General features: G+C 41.8%; 1 protein-coding gene across 3 annotated transcripts in view; it reads left to right on the top strand.

Moving 5' to 3' along the window:
• The window catches only part of BLTP3A (bridge-like lipid transfer protein family member 3A), a 101,111-nt gene extending 74,091 nt beyond the window's left edge, over positions 1 to 27,020 (top strand). For 2 of the 3 annotated variants that reach the window (XM_053246231.1, XM_053246230.1), the window contains exons 10-21: positions 30 to 191; positions 695 to 849; positions 1,531 to 1,672; positions 3,450 to 3,643; positions 5,470 to 7,016; positions 9,342 to 9,538; positions 15,618 to 15,766; positions 15,875 to 16,025; positions 18,235 to 18,500; positions 19,794 to 19,902; positions 20,779 to 20,882; positions 22,791 to 27,020. In XM_053246231.1, coding sequence (XP_053102206.1) covers positions 30 to 191; positions 695 to 849; positions 1,531 to 1,672; positions 3,450 to 3,643; positions 5,470 to 7,016; positions 9,342 to 9,538; positions 15,618 to 15,766; positions 15,875 to 16,025; positions 18,235 to 18,500; positions 19,794 to 19,902; positions 20,779 to 20,882; positions 22,791 to 22,916 — 3,302 coding nt within the window. In that variant the 3' untranslated portion in view covers positions 22,917 to 27,020. The remainder of the gene's footprint in view (positions 1 to 29; positions 192 to 694; positions 850 to 1,530; positions 1,673 to 3,449; positions 3,644 to 5,469; positions 7,017 to 9,341; positions 9,539 to 15,617; positions 15,767 to 15,874; positions 16,026 to 18,234; positions 18,501 to 19,793; positions 19,903 to 20,778; positions 20,883 to 22,790) is intronic. The other variant, XM_053246232.1, reaches the window with a different exon arrangement.
• Positions 27,021 to 27,493: the final 473 nt, after the last annotated feature.

The following is a 27,493-nucleotide window of genomic DNA, read 5'->3' as shown; positions in this document are numbered from 1 at the left end:
TTTCATTCTAAAAACATTGTTTTGTACAGGAGACACCTGCAATCACTGGGTGCGGTATTGTGATGCCATGGAAACCCGGGAACAATGGGCCAAAAAGCTGGTGGGTGAATTCCAAAACAAAATGGGAAAACATGATGAAGAAATGAGCTCCAAAGCTGCAGGAAGGGAGTCTCCTTTCAAAAAGAAACCAGGTAACACATAAGATACGCTATGTTGATCAAGAATTTACTAAATTCTGGAGACATTTAGAAAATATGTTTTATTTATTTATTTTGTCTTTCATTTCAAGATCTTTATCCTGTCTTTCTATACAAAGCATCCAGGGTAGATATAAAACAACACATGATAAAAATCCATAAAAAACTGAGCTAAGCAGTAAAAATCAAAACAGATAGTTTAAAAAGCAACCCCCCATTCCCCAAAAGCCTGTTGAGAAAAGTGTCTCTGCTTCTTATTATAAGGTGAGCAGTGATATACTAGGTAGGGCTCCATTGGTAGCACATTCTGTCACCTTGACACTCTCATAGAAAAGGTCCTGTCTTTTGCCCACACACCATATTTCAGAGGGAGGGGGATCATGGAGCCAGAGATGTGCATATAAGATGAAGAGAGAGAGAACTGCCTTGTTAAAGTTTTAGCATTAAATGGCTGCAATATATAATTCTGATTCTGAGGATTTAAAAATGTCTTCAAGACATTCTTTCTAGTTCTCAAGAAAACTCGCCAGAGAAAGGTGTACCTCAGGCAAGCATACCACCTCCTACCCTGTTCAGATGTCCGCAGCCTGCATGGAATAGACTCCGATCCAGCTGTGTGGTTGTCAGAGTTGATGATTTGGATATTTATCAGGTAAGGTCTAAAAGTGTCACTGTCTAATTTCTGTTTCCCCTGCAAATAAGTATTACATTCATTTACAACATTTGCAGAAACTTAAGGATGATCGTTTAGTATGAGAACAAGAAACAAAACTTTGCAGGTTATCTACATAGAGTATCTTGCTGCCACATTATTATTTCTGCTTTGTCAGCCAAAACATTGATTCACTTTGCTTTGAATCTATGCTGCTCACTTTGCTTCTGATTTTAAAGATACAAATGACCAAAACATGTCTGTTTTTCACACATTTTTTTTCCATTTGATTTTAGCTATTTTCAACACAAATGTTGTTTTGTGGTTAAAAGTAGGCCTCTTGGTAAATATTTTTCACTCTAAACTGATGTTTTGCTATGACATATAGTCTTTTCTTCAAAGAACTTAGTAGAGGATTATAGTAGAGAATTATTCAGTTGCAAGAGACTGTTTGCTGGTTAATTAGTTTTAGTATTAGTATTCTGATATTAGTAGTAGTAGTAGTATCGTCATTGTTCACTGCTGTGTTTTTCATGCTTAGGTGTGTTTCTGCAGAATTCTTAATTGTTTGTACAACTTTAAGCATGTCTGAGCATGACAAGATGAAATATGGAAGATCATTATGCTATGAGAGTCATTTTTCAGAATCTGAGTTCATACTTGTAATTCATTGTTCCTTAGGTTTCCACTGCTGGGCAGCATAGTAAGAAACCCTCAACCCTGCTTTCATGTAGGAGGAAGTTGTTGAATCTTCCTGACCAAATCTCAGCCATTCATATAGAGTTCACAGAGTACTACTTCCCAGATAATCCAGATTTTCCAGGTAACCATTCTGCATCTCTCCGGGAGCTGCCTCTCTCTCTTGCCCACCCCCTCTTAATTTTTCTATTGTGATCTAGAAGGCTTATTTTGTATCTTTCTCTGGATTTGGAAATTTGCCCCAAGAAGGGTCTATAGGGGTCAAGAAGCATCCTGTTTTTACTTGGGTTTTAAGAGAAAGTTGTCACATGAAGAAAACGTAATGATATTCTTATTTCTTAAAGCCACTCCTGCCCTCTAAAATAAGCCATTTCAGGAAATAGAAAACAAAGCTACATTTTCATACAGTTAGGATAGAGGGAGCAGTGAATCATGAAAGAACTGCTGTCTCCAAACAGGTTAGATTTAAACAAAACCATTGATATCAGGATGGTGGTTGGGATAGCTTTTCTCATGCTCACTCAGTGAATATCTCAGTAATCCAAAAATCATTTGTTCTTTTCCTTGCATTGAATTAGAACTTACTAATTACTATTCTTAGGTACATGAGACTCCATCTTTGTGGGACCTATGTTTCTCGTATTAGGCTTTGTAGAGTTTAATTCTTATAGAATTGATGAAATTATTGGATGCTGTGTGGCCTTGGTAGTGCAAAGTGTTCTAAATGGAAGAGAAGATGAAAAGTTGCAATGCACTAACAACTTCCATCACCATTCCTCTGTGTGTCTGTTGCCACTTCCTATCCTTATATCCATCACTGAGGACATTACCATGAATGGAGCAAGAGGGCAGGCTAGGCCAGCTTTCTAAATCTTGACCACCTCCCTGTGTATGTGAATCAAACATGGCTTCCAAGGCCTGAGAAGAAGGTAAAAACTTATTTACCATCCACCACCCCCAACCCAGAAGCCATATTCAAGAGGGAGAACAAAGGCAGCAATGCTCTGCATTGCCTTCTTCCTTTCATCTCTCTTTAACCTAGTTTCTGGTACATTATCCCTGCAACCCTCAAGCTGCCTTTATAAGGAAGAGTAGAGAGACTGTTTCTTCCATGGGTTTCTGTCAATGGTTCCTAGGTCACCCAGTCTCATGGTGGTGGACATATCTTACCATTATATTGTCCCCAGGTGCATTGCTTTACTTTACTCATAGGAATGGATAGCAGCTATTTGCACATGGAAGAAATTAAGGAGATTTGGGCTGAACTTGCTGCCTGGTGGAAAAAGAAGCACAGTCCACTGTGCCTCAGGTTACATCCCATTTATTTTGTCTAGTAGAACTCAGTGAGAGCTTTTGAGAGTTTAGCCATCCCCTATTTGAATAGCTCTGTCCTGGATCCAATTTTGAGCTCATTCATACAAGATGCGGAACTATATTCTAAGTAAATTCAAACATAAATTATCTAATTAGATAATTAGAGCATGTCAGTGGAATGCATGACATTTAAAACAAACAAAAAGTACTTCATAAAGAGCATTATTGACCAATAGTTTGCATTGCCTTGGGATATTGCTGAAAACCGATAATGTAGCTGCCTTCAAAAAGGAACTGACAAATTACAAGAAATAATCAAGATTGTAAGCATTCCCATAGATATCCGGATACGCTTCTGATAAATATAAACTGGGGGGATATGGCAGGTACAGTAGTAATAATTTTCTTAGAGTCCTTTGAGCTGTCTATTATTGGTCACTGTGGGAGTCAAATGAGTGAGCAAGACGGTGTGTTGGTTTTACATGGAGCAGGTCTAACACTTTGTTTGTTTGTTTGTTTGTTTATTGCTTTATGAGTGTTGCTCACACCAGCTGAATGCTAACTTGTACTTGTCTCTTCCTCTCTAGTCCCATGTCCAAACCTCTACCTGCAGCTGAATGGTTTGACTTTCACTTTGGACACACTGAGCATGCTTTGGGTGAACTTGTTCTGCCTTGATCTCTATCGCAGCCTACAGCACTTCAAAGCTATTTACAAGTTGGAAAACTCTGGAAAGCAGAATGAGCACATCGATGTCAGACTGGATGGCTTCATGCTAAAGGTGTGTGTGTGTGTTTTCCATTTTGCTCTGTACAAGACAAGGGGGCAGCATTCAAAGCTAGCTTAATCGTAAACAGGATTCTGTGAAGACCAGTTTCTCATAAATAATTGTTTGCAGAATTGACCCTTAAGTGATGAAACATACTTGGTTTCCAAGTATGTCACTCTAGAACTTTCTCACCACTTGCAGTAAAATTAATGTGTCAAGCACTTACATATTCCCTTTACTATATTGTGAACTAATGTGGTTTTATTGATTAGGATGTTGAACTCACTGGATAGGATTATTTATTTATTATTTATTTATTTATTTATTTACATAACATATATTCCACTTTTCCACCCAAAATTAGATGCTGAGGCAGCTTACAATCAAACAATAGAATACAATACAATAAACAGTATTAGGGTACAGCAGAGAAGAAACCCCAGCAATGCCTGGGCAGGTAAAACAAACCAAATGACAGGCAGGCCAAATGCCATAGCTCAGTGGTTGAGGATCTGCTTTGCATGCATAAGGTTCCAGGTTCAGTCCCTGGCTTCAGGTCGGGCTGAAGAGAGACTCCTGCCAAAAGAGTTCCACAGTCTTGGTGCTGCAATGGAAAAGGCTTTTGACCTTGTTCTCAATAACTGTACCTTAACCAATGATGAGGCATGCAGAAAGACTTGTCTAGCAGATTGCGGGGGCAGGCAGATTGCCCTTAAGGCAGGCCTGCACAACATAAGGCCTGGGGGCCGGATTCGGCCCACAAGGACTATTTTACTGGCCCCCAGGTATCGTGCAGCAACGCAGGAGCAGGAAACTGCCTTATAGCGTCATCCTATGCATGTTTTCTCAGAAATATGTTCCATGGTGTACCCTGTAAGGTTTACTCCCATGTAAGCATGCCTAGGATTGCAGTCTGAAAGCAACGAAAATTTAGGGAGGGGAGAGGAGTTGGCATTTATTTGGGGCTGGCTTGCACTCCAGGGGCCCCACTGATTGAGCAGGTACAGAACCTATTTTCTGGCCACTATTCTTGGGTCCATTGACAGGGGGAGTAGATCCACAAGTAACTAATATTATTTTTATTTTAATGTAATAATGTGCTAAAAATTGACCTTGCCTCCTGCATGGCAAGTTGTGGATGGTTCCGGCCCACTAGGGCATTGGAGTTGTGCAGCCCTGCCTTAAGGTATCTTGGCCCTAAACAGTGCAGGGCTTTAAAGGTAATAAACAGAACTTTAAATTGCATCTGGAAACAATCCAGCAACCAATACAGATACAACAGGAGCAGACTTACTCCCAGAAACTGGCTCAGGTCAGTAGCTTCACAACAGCATTCTACACCAGCTGAAGCTTCTGAACATGCTTTAAGAGCAGCCTTATGTAGAGCAGGGTTGCAATAGTCAAGGCTTGAAGTAACTAAGGCACTTATAATTTAAGCCAAATCTTCAATCCTCAAGAAAGGGTGTGGCTGGCATACTGCTGAAGCTGGGCAAAGGTGCTTCTGGCCACCAACACCACCTGAGAATAAGGCGCAATGCTGGATCCAGCAGGACCCCTGCATTGTGAAATAGCTTGAAGCCTGGATCAGTTCCCTGCTTAGCCGTGAAAGTGTTCTGCAGCCTTAAGCAAATTGCAAACTCTCAGTTCCCGATTTTTAAATTAATGGCTTACTCTCACATGGTGGTTGTGGGAGTGAGTTAATGATATGATATAAAGCATATTTTACATTTAGAACACCTAAATAAGTGTAATGTTTTGTTTTCAAGCTTTAATCCATTATTTGTGTCTGTGTTGGTCTTTTTTACTTCTATTCCTCTTTCCCCCTCCAATTGATATAGCTAAACATCCCAGTAGAGAAGAAAGTAGTTGAACACCGGGACCGTCCCCATTGTCTCTCCATTCGCATATCAGAAATGACAGCTACCAATACACGACACGCTCCTCACTGCAGCTGTTTGGCTCTCCAGAACTTATTCCGTCGATTTGCTGCTTCAGAATTCTTCCACTCTAGCTATACCCAGTTTCCTAAATTTCAGGACAGCTTCAGTCTTCTCCACACCCTCTTCTTGCGTCATGCATACCAGGTGGACACCAAAGCCCATAAATATGCGGACTTTCACCATTCCCCTCGCAAGTGCTCTGCTTTTGAAGACCTTTGGTCTATTAATTTCATCCAGATTTCGCTGGACTTTGAAGGAACTAAGAGCTCCAGAGGCAAACCCCTTAACTTTATCAACTCATTCCCCCTGTGTGTATGGGCTTGCCTCCCAAAAAGGTGGGAAGAAGCCCGGATGTCAAAGCTGCGGGTTTCTTCTGCCTCATCAATTAAGATCAAGCCTTCCACTAGCTTTAGTAACCATGCCAAACATGGGGACCTTTCCAGAGAAGAGCAGTTCTGGCAAAGATCAAAGACTGAACAAAACTTTAAAAGTATATTCAACACCCCAGAGGCAAAGGAGGTCTTGGAAGAGGAAAACTATAGTGTTAATAATGAAGCAAACGATAAAGATATGGAAATATCTGCTGATATTCATATACTTTTGTATTCAAGTGCAGAAGTGAAGGTGCGACTCAACCATTACCAGTATTTGATGCTACTTAGGATGAGGGAAGTCCTACAGACTTTTCAAGAACAATTGTTGCAAGACACCCAGGAAATAACTGGGTCCGCTTTAGATTCCATAACCACTTGTATGGGCATCATGTTCAACAATGCTGAACTGGCTTTGCTAATGCATCCTATTCCAGGTTTTGTATCAGAACCTAGATCTGTAGACTCAGATACTACCAGTCTATTAGAATCTGAACTCTCTCCTTCAGAGAGCAGGGAGGGACTGGCTACTGAAGGCAGGGAGCTGAAGTTGGATGTTGGCTCGGAGAAGAGAGAAGGTAGCCCCACAAAAGTACTAGAAGACAATGGAATTGATAACACAGATATTAGGGTGACTGCATTGCAGGATGGAATGCTGAAATCCCAGAGTGATGGATCCCTAGCAGGAGAAGAGTACCACAGCCCAGCCACTGTGGAAAGAGGCCCTATAGAAGAAGCACATGAAGCTGAAGAAACCCTTGGGGCAGATAGACAGCGTGAGCTTAGCAATCTTTCTCCAATTCCTCATGTTGTTCTTTCCAGTCCTCCTTCCGTTGTAGATCCTTTAGGTGGCATACGAGTCTCCCTAAATGGGCAAGAAGAGCTGATCCCATTGAAGAATATGGAGATTGAATTATCAAGTGCGCTTCATATAACGAAGGATGCCACTAAGGAAGCCTTGCATGTAACTATGGATCTCACCAAAGAAGCCATGTCTATGACAAAAGATGCTTTAAGCTTGAGCAAGGAAAAGATGGCTTCAACTATGCAGAAAATGTTTCATCCTCAAACCAAGTGAGTGATTCTTCTAACCAGCTAGGTAGTGGCATAACAAAAGGGGTGAACCTCGGATGCCTCACAGATGTATTTATTTTGACTCATTGCTTCAGTGGTGTCTCCACCCTCCTTTTTCTTGTACTGTTACTGGGGTGACTGTGACTATGTAGTCAATTACCATCTGTATTCTATGCCATAGAAAATTAGCCTTTCACTCCAGCAATTCATACTTGCTTTTCAGTGCAGGGAAATAGCTTTAGAAAGTGTATCAAATGTCAGATACACCTACCTTACTTTGCTGGCTGTTGAAAATTTTAGGTCCTCCTATCTTTGTTGCTTTTCATTCCAAAATGCACTCACTTCCAAGATAGGAAGTCATCACATTTGATTGTGAATAGCTCCAGTTCCTTGTTCCCTGCTATTTCATTTGTGTGTGACAGTTGCCATTTCAGCTGTCTCTTTCTTAGCTGCCTGCGCAATAGAAGCACCTCCCCATTGTCAGTGCTGGCACTCTCGTGAGGCTCAGTGAAGTCATCTCCTCATGTGGTGGGTGTGGGGAGATGGCAGATGCTGCCCTCCACTGCCATTGCAGGCACCATCCCATTTGCTGCCGCCTCTCTCCTGCCCTGATGGGGCACACTTCATGTGGGGTTCTGCTCACCATTGGCAGCGGCGGCTGCAATGCCTCCTTCATCTCCACACTGGCAGCTCCTTCAGGAGAGTGAGTTTGGCCATTTGAGCAGCAGTGACTGAAGGGCCCCATTCAAAGCCTACAGTGGTTGAATATGACTATAAAAGGGGTATAAGGTGAGAAGATGGGACTGTCAGTAGCCTCCACTCCTTGCCCCCTGCCCCTTTCAGAGCCCACAGGGTTTGGATCCTATCCTTGCAAACTTTGAAAGGGGAATGGTGTGAGGAGGGGAAGCTGCTAGTAGACTCTCCTTATCACCCCACCCTCTAAAGCCTGCAAAGATTAAATTAAGAGCTGGGCGTGCCCAGTCTGACCCTTGCAGGCTTTTCTCCTCCTCTTGTGCCCTCTTAAAAGCCTGTTGGGGTGGGCCACACCCTGCCCGTAGCAGGCTTGGCAAGGTGCATCAATTCAGGTGCCCAAAGACCTTGGGTTGCTCTGGCTCTTTGGTTAAGTGGAATCTGATTGTTTGTTTTGTTTCTTTTTGCAGTCCGTATATACAGAAGTCAGTCCCTCCTGTTTTGGCACAGAATCCTGGGCAGGTGACAGGCTGGGTTGTGTCTATAGAGCAGGCCTGCTCAACTTAGGCCCCCCAGCTGTTTTTGGACTACAACTCCCATAATCCCCAGCCACAGTGGCCAGTAGCCAGAGATTATGGGAACTGTAGGCCAAAATCTGCAGGAGGGCTGGAGTTGAGCAGCCCTGCTATAGAGCGACTGTCTGTCTGCAGTGCTCTGTCTGCACTGGTTCCCATTAAGTTTTGCGAGACAAAAAATAATAATAGGTAGCAGTCTGGAATGCAATTGAGAAGAGGTAAAGCCTGTCCTTTATATTTATATGTATGATGTATATTTATATACCACTTTTCAACAAAGGTTTCCAAAGTGGTTTACATAGATATAAATAAATAAAGATGGCTCCCTGTCCCCAAAGGGCTCACGATCTAAAAAAGAAACATGAGATAGACACCAGCATCAGCCACTGGAGGAATGCTGTGCTGAGGATGGATAGGACCAGTTGCTTTCTCCCTGCTAAATAAAGAGACTCGCCACTTTTAAAAGGTGCCTCATTGCTCTGTTAACAGGGAGATAACAGCATTGTTTTTACTCCAGACAGTGTTGATACTGAGCAGGGGGCAGATTTAATCTCTAGCCCATTGGTATCCCCAAATGCACCTTATTTCTTTCTTGCATGTAAATGAATGGCTACCAAAAAAAAGTGCTTCCCCTGGGGATGATATACAAGGCTGCAGTGAGGGCAAAAGAAGTGCCTGATAGGGGTGGACTGCAGTGTTCCCTCTAGCAAGGATTCCCAGATGTTGTTGACTACAACTCCCAGAATCCTCAAGCAAAAGCTATTGCAGCTGGGGATTCTGGGAATTGTAGTCAACAACATCTGGGAATCCCTGCTAGAGGGAACACTCATGGTCTGGCTTCTAATGACAGAAACATTAGGTGGTGCAACATGTTTCCGTATACAGAGCTCACAAACACTTTGTGTGGTCCTTGGAAAACTCAACCATTTTTGTGGTCCCTGCAAAACAGGCCCTTCAGCCATGTACCATGTTTTCTAATGATGATCATTTTACAGTTATAACTATGATTATTGGCATAATCCACTAGTACCAAACAGCTGTGATCTGTTCTTGTTGGTAGGGATCCTGCACCTAAGCCTGAAGAGGGGTTTTTGACTCCAGTGGGAAGCGGCGGTGGACGAATGCGTTTCTTCTCCATGAAGAGGACTGCCTCCCAGCATTCTTTTGATACCAGCTCACTTGATGGCAGTGGTCTTGAAGATAGGCTGTCTGTGGATAGTGATGGCAGTGACGGTTTTGTTATGCTTATAGATTCTGGTAATCTGAAATAATTTATGTATCCTCTCACATCATAAATTCACTCAAGTAAATTAAAATTTGCTTTGTTGGCATGAAAAATGTGATACAAGCTTTGTCAAGGTATAAAACACACAGGCAGATTAATAAGGAATTTGAGGGATACATGCCTGTCGCCTGTCTGCAATGTTCTTCTAGCCATGGACTGAGTTGAACTATTCATGAACATTCTAACTGATGAAATAAGATTGTTGGCTAGAATGTTGACAATTAAGATAACTTCTGTGAGAAGGAAGTTTGTCTGAGCAAAACAACTTCAAGGGGTTTTGTTTGTTGAAGGAGGGTTTTGGGAAGATAGGGAAGCTAAGGGCTAGAAGCCAAGTAGGAAGAGAAGGGGTGAACTTAACGTTGGAGTGCCCTAGAGGCTGGGAGGCTGAACAGGGACTGTAGGATGCAGTGGAACTGGTAAGCTGGAGCCTGAAGGAAGGGTGGTGGTGATGGACTGAGGGAGTCCATGAGAGCTGAGGGAATGGGAGGCCAGTCAGAGAGAGGCTCAGGGGGAGACCTAGCACAGAAGGAATCTAGGACTCTTATCTGTTCAGAAGGAAATAAAACCAGCTGCTATGAGGAGTGACTGAATTCTGTTCCTTGATTTGAAGTAATCAAAGATTGATGGCAGGTTTCTTAAAATATTTTAGCCAGAACCTGGATGTTGCTTTTTTTGTTAATAAGAATGCCTCTTTTTCATTCTTTGCACAGGGCTGAAGCCAAGCACTCTCTAATACAGAGATTTTGAAACATTTATGTGTAGCTTTTTGTATTTGTGACTGAATAGTGACAAAAGGTTTCTCTGTTGCAGAGTACTCTTCCTATTTCTGGAACTCTCCTCTTTCAGTAGGTGGTTAACACGAAATATGATATAAATCTTTAAAAAACAGTGATCATGTGGGACTTCTGAGTTATCTAGATAATGCTTTTAGGCCATTGAATTTAAATTCTACTTCCTGCTCTGTTTAAACTGGATTGGGCTTTCCTTTTTGTTCAACCCTGATTTAGATTATTGGTGGGGAGGCTACTCTGGCATTCTGTGTTTTTTATTTCTATTTTTCTGTTTTATAATTTTAGTGATCATCTAAATTACTCTAGTGACTCGCATTCAAGAAATAAATCGGGACCAGTTAGGAGCTAAAATCATGACCAGGGCAAAGTTAGGAGTGCTGTTCCCCAGTTAACCTGTTTTTCTTTTTTCTTTCTTCCCTTCAGTATATTAGTAGCAATAATAAATCACAAGCAAGTTTGGGAGGTTGGATTCCTTATTTCAGTGCCCTGAATAGCTTGGCAAAATTATCGGAAGAATTATTTATAGCCTGGCATGAGAAGTACTTACTGGAATTGTTGCAGAAACAACTAGGTGTCTTGTGGGCCTTAAAGATGGACACATTTATTATGGCATAAGCTTTCATAGAGTTAGTCTTAGTTGATAGATATAGATATATATGAAAAGGAATTGTGAAGCTTTGGGCCAAAAAGTCACAAAATGCAAGAGGTAGAGCCCAACATTGCTTCTTTGATATTTGCATTAACTTCTGGACCTCTGAATGTTTATGGGAGGGTACAGAATGTCAACATTTTATCTATCTATCTATCTATCTATCTAAAATTCTCTTGGGTGTGCCTTGGAATGTGCGTCCCAGCGCCCAGCTGATTGGCTGGGCGGCGGATGCGCCTGATTGGCTGAGGCGCACCCAGGAGGACTGGTTGCCGTGGTGGTGGCCCGGCCATGGAGGCCAGAGGCAGCGGGTCCGGCCACAGAGGCAAGGCCCAGGAGGGGGGAAAGAAAGGTGGGGTAGAAGTGGCGGTGGAGAGGAGATGCGGCTGGGCCTGGAAGTGGAGACTGGGGCAGAAGGGGCGGGGAGAGGTAACCACCAGCCTCAAAGAGCGCACAGATGCTCTGTGCGGAGTCGGCTAGTTATTTATTATTACTTATTTATCATGTTTTTATTCTGCCTGCTGTGTACATCTCTAGGAGGTATCCAAAATATAAAACACAAGCACTTGCACAAAAGTGTGCGTAGTGCAATACATAATAGGCAGGCTTTATAGCATTTCTTATGTGTTTGCTTAAGCAACAGGTTGTACAAGCAGGAAAAAAAAATCTCTGTGTGTGTGTGTTTGTGTATCATGGGGTGGATCCAGAGCTGCTCTTATGAATACAGGAGATGTCTCCTGCTCAAGAAGGACTGTGCTATTATTTTCACTAGAGAGTTACACAAGAAAAGTGAAACTGATATGTCACTTTTCCTGTGCAACTTTCTTTCTTTCTTTCTTTCTTTCTTTCTTTGATTTCTATACCACCCTTCCAAAAATGGCTCAGGATGGTTTACACAGAGAAATAATAAATAAGATGTATCCCTGTCCCCAAAGGGCTCACACATATTGAGGGTCTTTCTAAAGCAAGCAGAGAAGGAGATGCTCTTATTTCAACAGGGAACATATTCCAAAGCCCTGGGACAGCCATAGAGAAGGCTTGGTCCCAAGTCGTGACCAAACCAGCCAGCAGCAACTGGATCTCTCCAGAAGATCATAATGGGTGACAGAGTTCATGAAAAAGAAGGCACTCTCTTAAATACCCTGGACCTAAGCCATTAAGGATTTTGTAGGTAATAACCAGCACTTTGTATTTCGCCCAAATACATATTTGCCTCGTTATCTGTTTCATGCTTCTGCTGCAGTCCCTGCTGCTGCGGCCGCCTCCATGGTGATTTTTAAAGGAAAAATGTGTCACCTCCTTCTTGGCAATCCCCGCCACCTTGCCCGTCTTCATGGCGATGTTAGAAGATAAAATGCACCTCCTCTGCCCCAATCCCTGCTGCTAGGAAAATGGTGGGGGGGGGAAGAGCCATTCTCGCCTGATTTTGGGCCATTTTCTGGCCAATTTCTTTCTTTCTTTCTTTTTTTAATAAACCATCATTTTAGTTCTATTTGCTCCCTTATGAACCTAAGTCCCACGGTTCCATAGCCTCAATTACCTGATATTTGCTGTTTCGGTATACTAGCTGGGAACTGAACTGCTGCGAATACCAAGGTTTTCCTTTATCATTCCAAACTGCCTGGAACTGAGAGGACACCACCCACTCAATCACCTTGCCCAACCATGGAAGATTAGATATGGGTCTGTAATTAGCTAACTCCGAGGGATCCAATGCAGGTTTCTTCAAGTAAGGTCTAATAATAGCCTCCTTAAGACAAGGAGGCATCCTGCCCTCTCTCAGAGAAGCATTTGTGATATTTACCAGACCTTCTCTGATGATATGATTACCAGATGAGATAAGCCAAGTTGGCAGGGGTCAAGAGAACAGATTGTAGGATGCACAGTCTGAAGCAGTTTGTCCACTTCCTCAGGAGTCACAAACTGAAAGTGATCCAATCTAATCTTATAAGAGGAGTTGCTGGACGTCTCCACTATAGGCTCTGCAGTAACGGTAGAATCCAGTTCGGCCTCGAACACGAGATATTTTATCTGCCAAAAAACTCATTGAAGACATTGCAGTGAGTGACTGATAGTTACAGATTCAAATTTAAGGGGGAGGAGGCACATACTAGCCCCCTCACAACCCTAGACAACTCTGCTGGACATAGGTTTGCAGAAGCAATGCAGGTAGAAAGGGACTGCTTCATTGCTGCCCACACTGCCAGAGCATGGATCTTCAAATATGCTTTGTGTTGCGACCTGTCAGACTCATGCTGAGTCTTCTTCCACTTGTACTCTAGTCATTTACCTCACTGCTTCAGCTCCCGTAGTTCTTTCAAATATCACGGGGCAGACTTTGGAGCAGGTTGGAGAGGATGTTTAGGAGCTATTGTGTCTACTGCTCTAGTGAGTTCATTATTGCATGTTTGCACCATAGCATCAACAGAATAACTTGCAGAGCCAACTCTAACCCTTCCAAATCTTCTTGGAATCCTATTGTATCCAATAATCTCCTTGGGCAGACCAACCTAATAACCCCTGCAGAGCTGGGTTGTGATTGCAAGTTCTACCTTAACCAGGTAGTGATCCATCCATGACAATGGGGAGATGACAGGAGTCCCCACCCACGGAGCACCACCCTGATCAAAGCAAAAGACCAAATTGAGTGTGTGACAAGCATCATGTGTCAGTCCTGAAACCAATTGGGATAGGCTCATAATTGTCATGGTCACAATGAGCTTCTGAGCTGCTCGTGACAACCCAGTCACGAAATGAACATTTAAGTCCCCCATCATCCACAACCTGGGCAATTCCAGTGCCATCTCCACAACCAGGTCCTTCAGCTCAGTTAGGGACTCTGTTGAGCAGCAGGGTGATCGGTAACCAACAGAAGTCCGAGTCTATCCTTGGTCCTTAGATTGCTAACTGAGCAAAGAGACACCTTTTAAAGTGGTGATTCTCTTATATTTAGCAGGGGGAGAGCAACTGGCCCTATCCAACCCCAGCACAGCATCCCTCCTGTGGCTGTTGCTGGTGTCTACCTTATGTTTCTTTTTAGACTGTGAGCCCTTTGTGGACAGGGGACCATCTTTTTAATGTATTAATTATTTTTCTATGTAAACCGCTTTGAGAATTTTATTGAAGAGCGGTATATAATACTCGTGGTACTAAGTAAGTAGTAAGGTAAACACATTCAGTATAGGCCAAATCCTTGATAGGGATCCTGGTAAGGGAGATGGTATCCTTATAGACCACAGCCACCCCGCCACCCTGCCCACATCCACTCACCTGCTCCTCCACGGAGTAACCCACTGGGATAAGTTGGGACCAAACCAGACCACTAGCCTCTCCTGATTAGGACTCATTGATGCACACCAGGTCGGCTCCTTCATCCATAATCAAATCATGGATGATCTGATTTATTTTGAACTGACCTGGCATTACAGAGTAATAAGGTGAGGTTCTGTGGGTTGTTGGCACTGCTCTCCAAGATCAGAGGTGGTAGGCCTCTTTGCTGGAAGGGGAAATTGCTGAATTCCCTTCCTCTGTAATGTCGCCCTGACCTATCAATGCCATAACGCCATATCTTTGTTGATTCCCCATCACCACTGGTATAGCTGCCCGGAGTCATCCCCTGCCTCCCCACCTCTGGACAACCCAATACACATACTTGTACCAGGCCCAGCCAAATTACTAGGCAACAATGGTTTAGTGAGCAGGAGTCTCTTTTTCAGGAGTCCAAAACAATACGTTGGCCCCAGCCCACACTTTTTACAAAATTTTGCAGCCTGCTTTCACAAAAGTATCTTGTTACAACAGAGCTGTGTATTCAAAATGCACTACCTCTTGATGGCTAAGTGGGGGGAGCACAGTTGTAGGGACCCTGGGAATTCATACTAGAATTTGTACAGAAAGGGTTGTAAGAGAAACATTAGCCCTCTTCAGATATAAAAAGTAAGGAAGCTGTATGTGAATACAGAGCTCCTGAGAGAGTGCTCTGAAGTCCCACCCCCCCCCCCCCAGCTCCTGACTCTGATATCCTCAGAACCCTGACTTCCTCCAGCTTTTCTGATCACAGGAAGAATCTGAGCATGAGTACAGTGCTAGTCTTTGTGGACAAATTCTGTAATCAGGGACAGTGGTGGGTGGGGGTTATGAGAGCCTCAAGTGAGGGGTGAGGCGAGACTAGAGATAAATGCTGTAACCATGGATAGGGATGGGTAGGGTTTCTGAGAGCATCAGTGTTGGGGTGGACTGCAGAGTATGCTCTTGGGAATGCTGTACTACTACACAGCACTCTGAGTTTTTTATGAAGTCTGAAGAAAGCTAGAATATCCAGTTAATCTTCTTGCAAGGAGGATCATATTCTAAAACATGGTTTCTTCAGTGTTGCAAAAACCACCCAGAGATGACAGTTTGGGGCGGTATATAAGTTTGATGAATGAATGAATGAATGAATGAATGAATAAAATTAAAAATACTTATTTTGCGATAAAATCCTGTCCAGGTGTGTAATGACATCAGATATTTCAATAATCTGACAATGTAATTTATGCTATTACAATTGTACAAAAATGGAGATCAAAGCTTTTGAAATCAAAAGTGTTCAACTTCTTAATTCTTCTTCAGAACCTAGCCTGGATCCGCTTGTCCCAGGACATTCCCAGATCCTTGATGATGGAGGCAACCTAGCAAGTCCAATGGCAGATGAAGAAAAAGGATCTACATATATCAACAGCTCACGTTCTCAGAGTGAAGAGGAGTCCAGCCCCCAGCTGGTCAGACCCTCCACTTTGTGTTATTTTAGCTAACTTTCTCTGAGAGGAGTTTGAGAGAGCAGCTACATGTTAAAGCATTCAGTAATTGTTCTTGTGTTTGCTGTTTAGGTCTCTGTTTTGGTGCTGAAAATGAATGAATTAAATTGTGTGATAGAAACAAAAAGAGATGATTTGACGCTTGCCCTTCAGGCTATGGAGGTATCCACTGAATCCCTAGGAAATATAAGTATGTGGCACTATCTGCAGAGTGAATGCACAGGTATGTTACTGACCTGTGGAGCTTATGGCTAAAATTGAACTACTCTGAGCCATTTTTGGAAGGGTGGTATATAAATCAAAGAAATAAATAAAATAAAGGATAATAATAATGTGTTATCTTCCCACTCAAGGTCTACTCGCCTTTTGCTCTGCATGAACAAGTAGGCATTTCTGTGTATACATGTAAAATGTTTGCCTTTAGATAAAATAACTAATTTTTCCATATGGACAACTAATAGCAGGGTGCAGGTCTTCAATTGGAACTCATTGGTATACACAAGTGGAAGCCCATAGAAAAAGTATTCACCATTCCACAGCTCTTTCCACCAACAGCAGGCATATTGCCTGTGCTAAGATGTAGAAGCATAAGTGAAAGCCTGAATACTTAATGTGAAGCAGACAAAAAGGGGCTGGAGGAAGGTAGTGGATAATTTCCAAAGAGGAAGATGCTGGGACTCAGGTTTATGGGAAGCCCTGATCTCTTAACCTCAGGTGTGTACGGTTGGGCTGTGGTCACTGAGAAGTGAGGAACTGACTGTGCACATGTTCAAAAATCGGTATTATATTCCTTCACATGTTACTGGGCTCAGCACTGTTATAATTTTGTTTTAAAAAATCAGAAACCCAGTTTCTGATCAGAAACTCTTTCCCTTCCTATGAGAGAGGCTTCCATTCTCTAACCACTGCCACTCTTAAAACCTATCTGTTTGGCCTGGCCTTTTAGGGTTTTAAATGACTGAAAAATTGTTTTAAAATTGTTTTAAATGGTTGCCCTGGTTCTCCAGGGTTTTTTAGCTGTTGAATTGTTTAATTGGTTTTATTCTGTTTTATAGTTTTGATTTTAACTGTTCACTGGTTTTAATTGTTTTTACCTTGTTGTAAACTGCCCTGAGCCACTTTGGAAGGGCGGTATATACATTGAATAAATAAATAAACAAATTTTAAAAAATATCTCATTTGCCTACAGATATGGTTATGCATATGCCTTACTTCACATACTTATTTCTTGCCATATCAGTCCATGGCGCCTCTCTATTTGCATTATAGATTCCACCCAGTAACCAGACTACCACTGGATTTTAAAATGGGGTGTGGGTATGTAGGGCTGCATTGTGAACCTCTGGCCATGTGAGAAAACTTGTGTGACTGCTTTTCATGTGCTATCCTTGAGTCTTTGGACTTTTTGGTTTAGTAGCACTGCCCTTAATGCTGATACCTCTTTTTCCAGTTGTACATCTATTGTCCATTAGAGGGCACAACACAATATAGGATAAAACTGAACTGGTATTTTGGAAGGGTTTTGGTTTATACAAAAGATACTTCGAAAGGAAACGCTAGCTGAGGAAACGCTAAATTTCTCTGAGGAGCAGAGCTAAATACTGAACTGATGAATATCAGATTGTATTTGTATAAATAAAACTTAATAACTTTGATTATTGAATTCACTGAGATTTAATTTTGAAATAAGAGAGCTGAAGGCAAGAGAATAAATTACTTTTTGTAACTGGCCCACAATCTCTGCAGCTTTACGAGGGTGGAGCAAGAGCTCAGCCCTTGCAGGGAACCAGAACACTAGCGGCAGCTCTGCAGCCCAGCATGCAGGGAGGAGGAGATGGGAGGGATTTTTGCTGCTCTCCCTTTCCTCTCTGCAAAAGCCCTGTTCGCTGCCAGGAACAGGTCTCTGAGGGCTTTGGGGCGTTCAGGGTCAAAAATTGCTTCCCGATCCCTCTTCCCACATGCTGGACTGTAGAGCCATGCTGCAACACTGCAATTGCCCTGGCTCTTTGCAAGGGCGCAGCTCTTGCTCCATCCTCCTAAAGTGGCAGATAATGTGAGCCAGTGTTCCCTCTAACAGGGATTCCCAGATGTTGTTGACTGCAATTCCTAGCATCCCCAGCTGCCATGGCCTTTGGCTGGGGATTCTGGGAGTTGTAGTCAACAACATCAGGGAATCTCTGTTAGAGGGAACACTGATGTGAGCCACTGTCTTGAGAAATCAACTCTGTAGTGATTTTTATCAGAGAAACTGATGGTCCAAAGGAATTTGGACTTAAAATCACTCAGCATGGAATCTCTGAATAGTACTTGCATCTTTCACTAGCTAAAGTAATTAACTGCATGTTTTAGCAACAAAAATATGACTATTACTGTTTAATTATCAAAAGTGTAAGCTTTGCAGTCTTCCCATTACATTCACTTCATGCTTCTAGGAGATCCAAATTCAGAGAGGCCTGCAGCCACAGAAACCAACCAGACTGAGCCTGAAGTATGTTTACGATTTGAAATAGGACCAAGTGCTGCCGTGCACTCACCTCTGGCTGTCCAAAATGGATTTTTCCACTTGCTAGTCCATAGCTATCATGCAGAGCTGCTGACATCCTCTCTTTCCAGCCTTGGATATTTCCTTGAGGATGAGGTGATCCCTGAAGTTATTCCCATGAAGATTGAAATTGTGGATGCCAAGATTACACTGAAGGTGTGTGCACGAATGTGCTGTCAACATTAGAATGGGGTTGTGTTGAAGTATCTTCAGAGATGACTAAGTATCCCTTTCAGATCCACCACTCAACTTCATATTGGTGGTTCTTTTCCCCCTGTGACTTTTCTTCTGCAGGGACTAGGCTCCATTGGATAAGTTCATAGAATGTGCACAGTAGTAATTTAAGAGATATTTAACAGGCCACTTTGCCTGACATTTATGAACCTTGGCATTAGCTGGTAACAGGAAAAATGTAAATGAATTCAGTGTACATTGAATTTTGCTGCTTGTGTATCAACCAAGACAATCTGGACCTGGTTTTCAGTTCAGAGTTAGGATCCTATCCCTTTCTGTGTGTTTGATATTGTTGTGGCTTTAAGTTCACCATCCTCAGGCATTCACAGTGTTTGACAGAAAGACTCTAGTTTCACAGAAATGTTGTTTTTGTTATCTTGCAAATGACCAATATGGATATGAACAACGTAGAGCTGATCTGAGCAGACATGGTCCGTAACTGTTTTCAGATATGTCAAATTATGGTTTGTCTTTCCTTTGCTCCCATATATATAAAGTATCATTCTTCTGATTCTCCAGCATGTTAAAAGGAATTCTGGCACTTGTGCCATAACCCTGCTAAACTTTAAACACTGGGCAAGCAGCATTGAACCAAATTACTCCTGAGTAGTCCTACTGAAATTAAGTATTCCTTTACAATAACTGCTGAATTAATGAGTTGGTCTGGATGTCAGGCACCCCGTTTCCTGCTCTCCGCCTCCTGTGGGTACCATATGCCAAAATATTCCCAGTTAGTGCCAAGGAAGTCCAGCTATGCATATCAAGATCATGTCTTTGAAAACCTGGGAAAGAACTGGAATAATGAAGATGAGAGGCATAAAAATCTAAGGGTGCTTTCAAATGGAAGTGAGTTCTAAGTATCAAGAGCATTGTGCCTGATGCCCACAGTTCTCACAGAACTAGCAGTAATCAATACCTGTAATGCAAAACCAAAAGCAATGCCCAAGCAGGCTTTTGTGCTAATAAATATCTCTTCTTTGAGGTACTTTGTGGTGTTTTTCTCTTTGGATATCACCCAAAAGCTTCTGGGACAACTGTTGTTTGTTTAGAAGCACCTTCATGGTAATAGACACTGGAACTAGGGAACAGAGAATATATCCCACGAGGATGTGCAGAGACAGGGAATTGTGAATGGCCCTGAATTTTCACCCCTTGGTAACTGGTAACCCTCTCCAACCCAGCTATCCTCAATCTAGTTTTCCTTTTTCCCCCCAGGATGACAGTCCTCGAATATACCCTACTTCTCCTGGTCCTATTCCTATAATTCTAGCAGTGGACAATGTTGTTATTCATTGTAAAGATGATGGAGTGTTCTTTATAACAGGTCAGTATCATCTAGATCAGTTCATGCCAGTAGAGGTGTGCATGGAACTGCACCTCTGTGGTCCGGCACTGGGGAGGGGAGCTCTTTAAGTGTGGGGGAGGGTGTACTTACCCTTCCCGTCACTTTTCTCCCACCGGCATGCCTGTTTTGTAAAGCATTTGGGGCAGCAGGGTACCTCCCTGCCGCCCCTTCCCCCATTCCTCACCAAAAGGCTTCAGAAAGCCTGACTGCACATGCGCATGTACATCAGATGTGTGTGTTCACATGAGAAGTACATATGCACGTGATGCACAGATGTGACGTGCGCACGCACAGTCACACTTTCTGAAGCCTTTTGGCGAGGAACGGGGGAAGGGGCGGCAGGGAGGTACCCTGCTGCCCCAAATGCTTTACAAAACAGGCGCGCCAGTGGGGGGAAAGCGGCAGAAGGGGTAACTACACCTCCCCCGCCCTTAAAGGTCCACCCCCCGGCGCCGAACCACCAAATCGACCCCATTTCCAGACCGGACCGGAGGCCTTTAGAATGGCCTCCAGACCGGTCCATGCACATCCCTACATGCCAGTGGCCCTGGCTGGAAGGGGATACAACTAAAATAGCCACATTGACTCGAAACCTCTAATCTATCTAAATTCCCCTTTGCTGACACTATTTCTTAAATAATGTCAGATATTTCTTTCTTAAACAGATATTTTGAGAATTACTGTGTAAGGTTGTTAAAGGGATACTAGTACGCCTGGATGCTTTTGTAAATTGCTGCTCAGACATTCTCTTCTTTTATTCTCCATTTCCTAGTCTGAAAAAGTGGAGGAAGTATTTTGTAAGGATCTCCATGGTATGGATATTGTCATATGTGTGATTTCTGCATTATTTTCCAGCTGCACAGGGGGAAGGTTCATCAGTACAGACAAAGTCTCAGGAAGACCTTAAAAAACAGTGGATCCCAGCAGAGAGAATCTCTGCAGTAGATGATGAAATACAGGTCTGTCCTATCTCCTTGTGAAAAATTAAAAACTTCCAATCACAAGCGGAAAAAAGGATAGGGAAACATAAGCCTAGTATATCCATACTGATTTCCTTCTGGAGAGGATTTGCAGACATGCAGTTTTCAAGTGCTTCTTTTTGAATACCTCTGCTTGTTCCCATCCATCCTCTAATATTTATTTGCAAAAACAAAGGGCTTCTGCAAAATGCCATCTTGCTGAGGCCTTGGATACAGAAATATAGCCTTTTCTTTAAAAAAAAAACAAAAAGCAATCTTCTCTCTGAAATGGGATTTGGAAACCATGGTTGACATCCAGACTAACCCTGTGCTGATGCACTAGAGAGGAGGGGCAATTTTCAGAAATATCCCCTTCCCTCTGCAGCTGCCTGAACCTCCTGAAAATATGTCCCTGAGCGTTAGGGGCCCTCAGGGATTGTGTTTTGGGAGGCATAGGTGGCTGCAGAGTGAAAGGGAGATCTCTGAAAATCAACTCTCCCCTTCACATTATAGAAAAACCCTGGTGTATTGGCATAGGGTTAGTCTGGATGTTGGTCAGTATGACACAATATTTATTTATTTCAGCCAAAGGCTTGATAAACAGATATCAATACAAAATTCAAATCGTTTGAGTGTAATAGATGACCTCAGTAGCAACAAAACAGATGAAAGGACATCAGAATGTAACCATTTTGTGTAGTGATATCAAACAATCTTCAGTAACAGAGTTTGTGTTAGTATGTAAAAGATCAAACCAAATTTAGATTTGGTATTGAAAATCACATTGTTCTGTAGAAAATGCCTCCTGCTTTTGTCAGTTAACACAGCACATTGGGCATTAATTAGGAATATAGAACTCTTTCTCCTATTGGGCTCCCCCATATCTTTGATTGATTGATTGAATTTATATATTGCCTAATATAGAAATCTCTAGGCAGTGTACAGAATGAATAATGGAAATTACAGTGAACTAACCTGCATGGTGTTTGTGAGAGATGAACAAGACAGGAAATCTGAAGCATGCAACATGTTAAAAAGTGCCATATAAATTTTTTATTTTTATATATATATATATATATATATATATATATATATATATATATATATATATATATATATATCTCTCCCAACTTTTGATCTTGTGTGAGTTAAAAACTAGGTCAAAGAAAGGAAAAGTGATTGAATAGGAGGCGGGCGGAGGTTCCAGCAGTCATCCTATCTAGCAATAGCAATAGCACTTACATTTATATACCGCTCTATAGCCGGAGCTCTCTAAGCGGTTTACAATGATTTTAGCATATTGCCCCCAACATTCTGGGTACTCATTTTACCGACCTCTGAAGGATGGAAGTCTGAGTCAACCTTGAGCCCCTGGTCAGGATCAAACTTGAAACCTTCTGGTTACAGGGCGGCAGTTTTACCACTGTGCCACCAGGGGCTCTTTCTAGCACTCTCTAGCACTCTTGATGCACACAACCATTTCCCCCTCCTCCTTCCTAGCTTTTAACTCACAGATGACCAGAAATTGGGAGCATGCACAGCTTTTGAAGCTTGCAAGGTGCTTGTCCTACCCAGTTCATGATCGTGTGGACTGCATTGTTAGAAATTTGATTATATGATACAAGCACTTGGAACCCAAATAATTTTCTGCTTAAAGAACTTATGAAATTATATAGTTACTGCATAAAATCACTGGATGCTAATAGACAATAGTATCTCTCAGCATGTGTTCTTGTTTTGCGAGTTGGGAAACAAATTGGTCTATGCCTTGCAAAGGCAACTCAGGTCACTAAACTGGGTTCAGGTTTATTGCTTTCAATGGTGTAGGTATAATGCCTTGCAACCCAAGCACTGCCCTGCATTTTACATCTTAGAAAACTATTTCTTTCCTTATTTTGTCTTCTGTAGCTAAAAGAAGTGCCAGCTTTGGAGAGAGAACTACAGGTCACTAAAAGGGCCCTAGCAGAAGCTAATCTGGACAAAGTGCGCCTACTACAGGAAATTAGGAAATATGATCCTCTGTTCCAGCTTTGACAGCAGAAGCCTGGGCTACAGATGCTCAGGGCAACCAGAGATTACCACCAGCATTTTTTTTTAAATTGCTTGTTACTTGGCCAACAAACTAGGCTATCTTCAGTTCAGATGCCTTGAAACAGAGTGCTATTACAAGAAATGGAAGTATTAAAAGGAAGAGGAGGGTTTGATTTGGTTTTGTGGCCATTGTACCTGGATCTAGATAGCATGAACCTACACTTCTACTAAACTATGGCAGTGTTGAATCTAAAGCAGCAAAAGCAGACAAGGAAGAGCTAGGTTTCTAGCCTGTCCAAGTTGTCTTAAAGTGGTGCTGACAAACTGCTAATCTTCACCACACACCTGCTTCCTCTGTTGCTGCTAGAGGTGGCAGGTAGTGTTGGGGATGTGCGTGCCATACACCAAAGCAATAAGGTCAGTCTGCCTGAGGCCTTGTTAGCTATTGAAAGTAAATTTCTTAGGTTCAGGTTGCTGCACCAAAGTCCTAAGACTTAGTAAAATAGGGCTGGAAGGCAGGTCCAGCATGGGAAAGAGCTTGCTAGAAATGCAAACATCAGCATCTGTCCTGGTATAGAAAATAAAATGTGGGTAGCTACAGTTTCCTAATAAATGGCTTTCTACCTTCCTTTTCCCATAACACTCAGTTAGTGGAGTGTTGAAATCACTGGCCTGTCTTTTCGTCCGCATTGTCCACCTCTTCCACCATTGCCTTGTTGCAGCACCACAATGTTACTGTGTACAGCTTGGCAAGAAACTGCCTGTTTGACAAAAGTTGTGTTCCTGTCTGATAAAACATGTTGGAAGCATTTTTTCTTCACATTCTACTTACACTGATAACCTTGGACAGGCACAGAGGAAGTAGGTCTTCAGAACTCTGAGTCATGCACTATAGTTGGGTACCTTATCTGGTACGTTATAAACCATGTATAGTATCTTGCAACATCTTCTAATCCAGACTAATGTTGGTAGAAACTGTTCTAATGTGTGATCGTAACACTGCTGAATACTCAGACCCTTTTCTTTGCAGCTTTGACTTATGTATGCTATTTATGTGATTATCTGGAATGAAGGAAACAGAAGTTGTGTAAAGTTAAGCTCTGGAACTCACTAAGCTAGTGCTAGTTTTCTTGGGTGCTTTCATAATGATAAAATATCCAACATAATTTTAGAGAGGGTTTCTTCACAAAGCAGCTGCAACAAGCAAGGTGTGATGAAATCTACATAATGGGAAATGATTAAAGCAATGAGGAAAGAAAATCTTCATAAAAATAATCTAGGGATTCTATCTTTAGAGCCAGCCTCTAAATTAGTACAAGATTATTCAATCAGTTAGTTTCAGGCACTGGTCAAGAAAGTGAATATACACCCACGTTCCATAGAGAGCACAAGAGGCTCAACAGCTCAACCAGGGCTGCACAACTTCAACCTGCCAACTGGATTACAGCTCCCATAATCCCCACCACAGTGGCCAATAGTCAGGGATGATGGGAGTTGTGGTCCAACAGCTGCAGGTGGGCTGCAGTTGTGTGGTCCTTAGACAAATGTGAAGAAGACTGGAGATAATCCTTCCTTTGAGGCATTGCAATGTTTAACTGCAACTAATATAATCCTGTTCTGTGCTCTGCTGAAGAGACACCCACAGCATCTGGCTGTAATAGGAGTCTCTTGCATTTTAATGCATTTCAAACTTTTTATGGGTTGGCTTTCCAGATGTTTGTTATATTAAGGTACTATTTTAGTATTTGTGGATGCAAAACAAGTTGATACTTTACATGTGCTCTATATTCTAACAACAAAGGGGATAGCAAATATTTCAAAGCCAGATGCTGGTTGCAAATTCAGAGGCTGCATTTGTCTTTGTCTCTATGATTCAGTTGATGTATACTTTACTGCTGTGTACACTGGATTTCAGTAGTGTTCTACTTGAGAGAGAACGTAGCTATGACTATAAACCTGATTGTGTTCTTGCACAATTTAAGAGAAATGTGAATGTGAATATGTTAACTTAAGTTTCAGAAATCAGAATTGCACATAATTAGGTAAAAATATATATGACTACTGTAAAATTGATGTGTTTCAGGGTCTGGAAGTTGGAGGCAAGTTCGAAATTAGCTCTTTTCCTTCAAGAAGTCAAGCATCTTACATTTAGGAAGGAAATACTTGTACATATTTGATTACTTGGACTATATAATGTTTCAAATGGCTATTAGCAGCTTTAGATGTATTTTTAAAAGATACTGCTCACATCATAAGATAGCAGAAAGTCTGAGTATGCAATTGTTATACAATGTCCCTTCAAAACTATAGATGGAATGAATATGTTGCTCACAAAGAGAATGGAACGCAATGAAAGTCATAAATTGTGCCCTATTTTTCTTTACATTAACCAGATAGTTGGATAGATAATACCACAATTGGTTAGTATGCCATAGCTAATTTTTGTTTAGTACTTGTTGAACAATTTGTAGCTTAATGGCAATGCTAGTCCCTAACTACAGCTGCAGAATAGGACTTTTTTGTCTCCAACATCTGCTTGTCTGCCTTGATCTGTCTGCCCTGGAGCAGTCACTGTGTGACCTTCACTATATGAATCAGAAAGAGCAACTAAAGCAATTTTTGTTAGGTGTGTGTGGAGGGGGGGGAATCTGTCTTCCGCTGCCTCAAATAATTTGCTAGCCCTTGAGGCTAGCAGAGGGCTGTTGAACTCTAAAAAGCTTTGCGGCTGCACTGTAGCACTGTCACTTTCTTTAATTCAGCCGTGATTATTTTTGCATGACTGAAAGTGCTGTAGCTTCTGGTTTTTCATTTTCTAGGGGCAATCACCTTTTGCTGCTACATTGTTTCTCATGCACCCGTTTTGCAACACCCCTCTCAAACTCAGGCCTTGTACTAGAGCATCATACAGTGAATTGTTCTCTACATTGGAGGGTACTCCAGTAGGCAGTCCTCCTTTGATGCAGTGGCAAATCCCTCTTTATCAAAAGAGTATTGTGCTTTACAGTTATCACCCTTGCCTCATAAATAGAACTGTGGTGTTGATGTCTGGAAGTTTTACCTTTATGGGACAAACAGTGCTGTTGCTCTATGAACTATAACTTAGGCAGCATCACTAAACAAAATATCTCATGTTTAATCCTACACTTTGTGAATTTGACCGGCAACCTGCTAGTTGTGAGGTATACTATGTGAAATTAGAGCTTTTTTCTTAAACACTATCAATGATCAACTGCTCAAAGACATTTAAATAAGCCTGTACACTCCCATTTTCTTCTGCTTGTTGAATAAGACTGAAACAAGATGGTCTTAACCACAAACATGGTTAGATTTCATACAAATCACTATTGCTTACTTTTGTTTTATGTGAATGCTGAAAACATTTACTTCTCTGCAGCATGTTAGACGTGTTGAAAGACAAGTATAGAAGAATCATACACAAGGGGTGTTTAGCTGCAGTATGCCTGCTTCCCTACTTCCTTATGCTCCATCAGTTTCAGCATTGTCTGAAATTAGTTTTCTAGCAGTTACCAATACTACTATTTGGCTTAAAATAAGGCAAATGTAAAGGAGATGCAGCAATGTCAAAAGGGCATGGCGTAACTTGTTTGGTTTTAATTACAGATAGCACAGAAAGGCCTTGCTTATCAGCCTTATTGTGGTGGATGCTGTCCAGATGCTTCCCTCTGCTGAAGGCTGACTTATTCCACTAAGAGTTTCAACTAGAAATGGAAGGAAATCCATTGCAGCCAATATGGATATATTTACTAAAGTACTCAGCTGAGATCCTGTTCCTAAAGACATAGCCCCTTTTCAATGCTCTGTTTAAATGTTAAGAGGCCAAGAGCAATACTTATTGTATAATGCCATAACTGATATCAAGGACTTAGTTCCTTTTTACTGTAAGGCTCTTCTAATTTCTTGTGACTCCAACTAGGAAAGCTATGAGTGTAGGCAACACAATGGGTACAAGTCTGACTTGAATTTAAGCCATAGACAGTATTGGATTATTTTATGTTGCAGTATATCATTTTCTCCAAGGATTGTACTGGTTCTGTGAACCACTTTTAAAAGTTATAAATTAAATAAATCAACCTTGGTTTATGCTGACTTATCACTCAAGTTTATTTTTCTAGCTTCATATTTAGAATACCAATTTCATCTTCAGCGGCTAATGAGGTAAGGGTAGAACAGAGGGTAGCATCCGCAGTTAGGAGCAGAGCTGCTTGCTCTAAAGTAGCTTATTGTTCCATACTAACAACAACCTTGGATACCACTGATGTTTACCCTTCTGTATTTCTGCTGCCACCGCCACCATTAAAACAGTGTTTGGGTAATATGAAATAACATTAACATCTTGCTCAACTGAAATATATTTGTTTAACACTTTTTGAAATATTAGTTGGAAAATTTTGGACGAGCAAAGTGAAAGGAATTTCTGAAAGTACTGCAATATCTAACAAAGCAGTGCACTACTGCATGTATTCTAGGGATGTGCAGAACGTTTTGACATTGAAATGTTTCAACTCAAAATCGGCCACTTCAAGCTTGAAACACAACAACCCCGTTTCAATTGAAACGTT

Source organism: Hemicordylus capensis, chromosome 4 (genome assembly GCF_027244095.1).
Source record: "Hemicordylus capensis ecotype Gifberg chromosome 4, rHemCap1.1.pri, whole genome shotgun sequence".
Taxonomy (NCBI): Eukaryota; Metazoa; Chordata; class Lepidosauria; order Squamata; family Cordylidae; genus Hemicordylus; species Hemicordylus capensis.
This window is presented reverse-complemented; position numbering and strand designations above follow the sequence as displayed.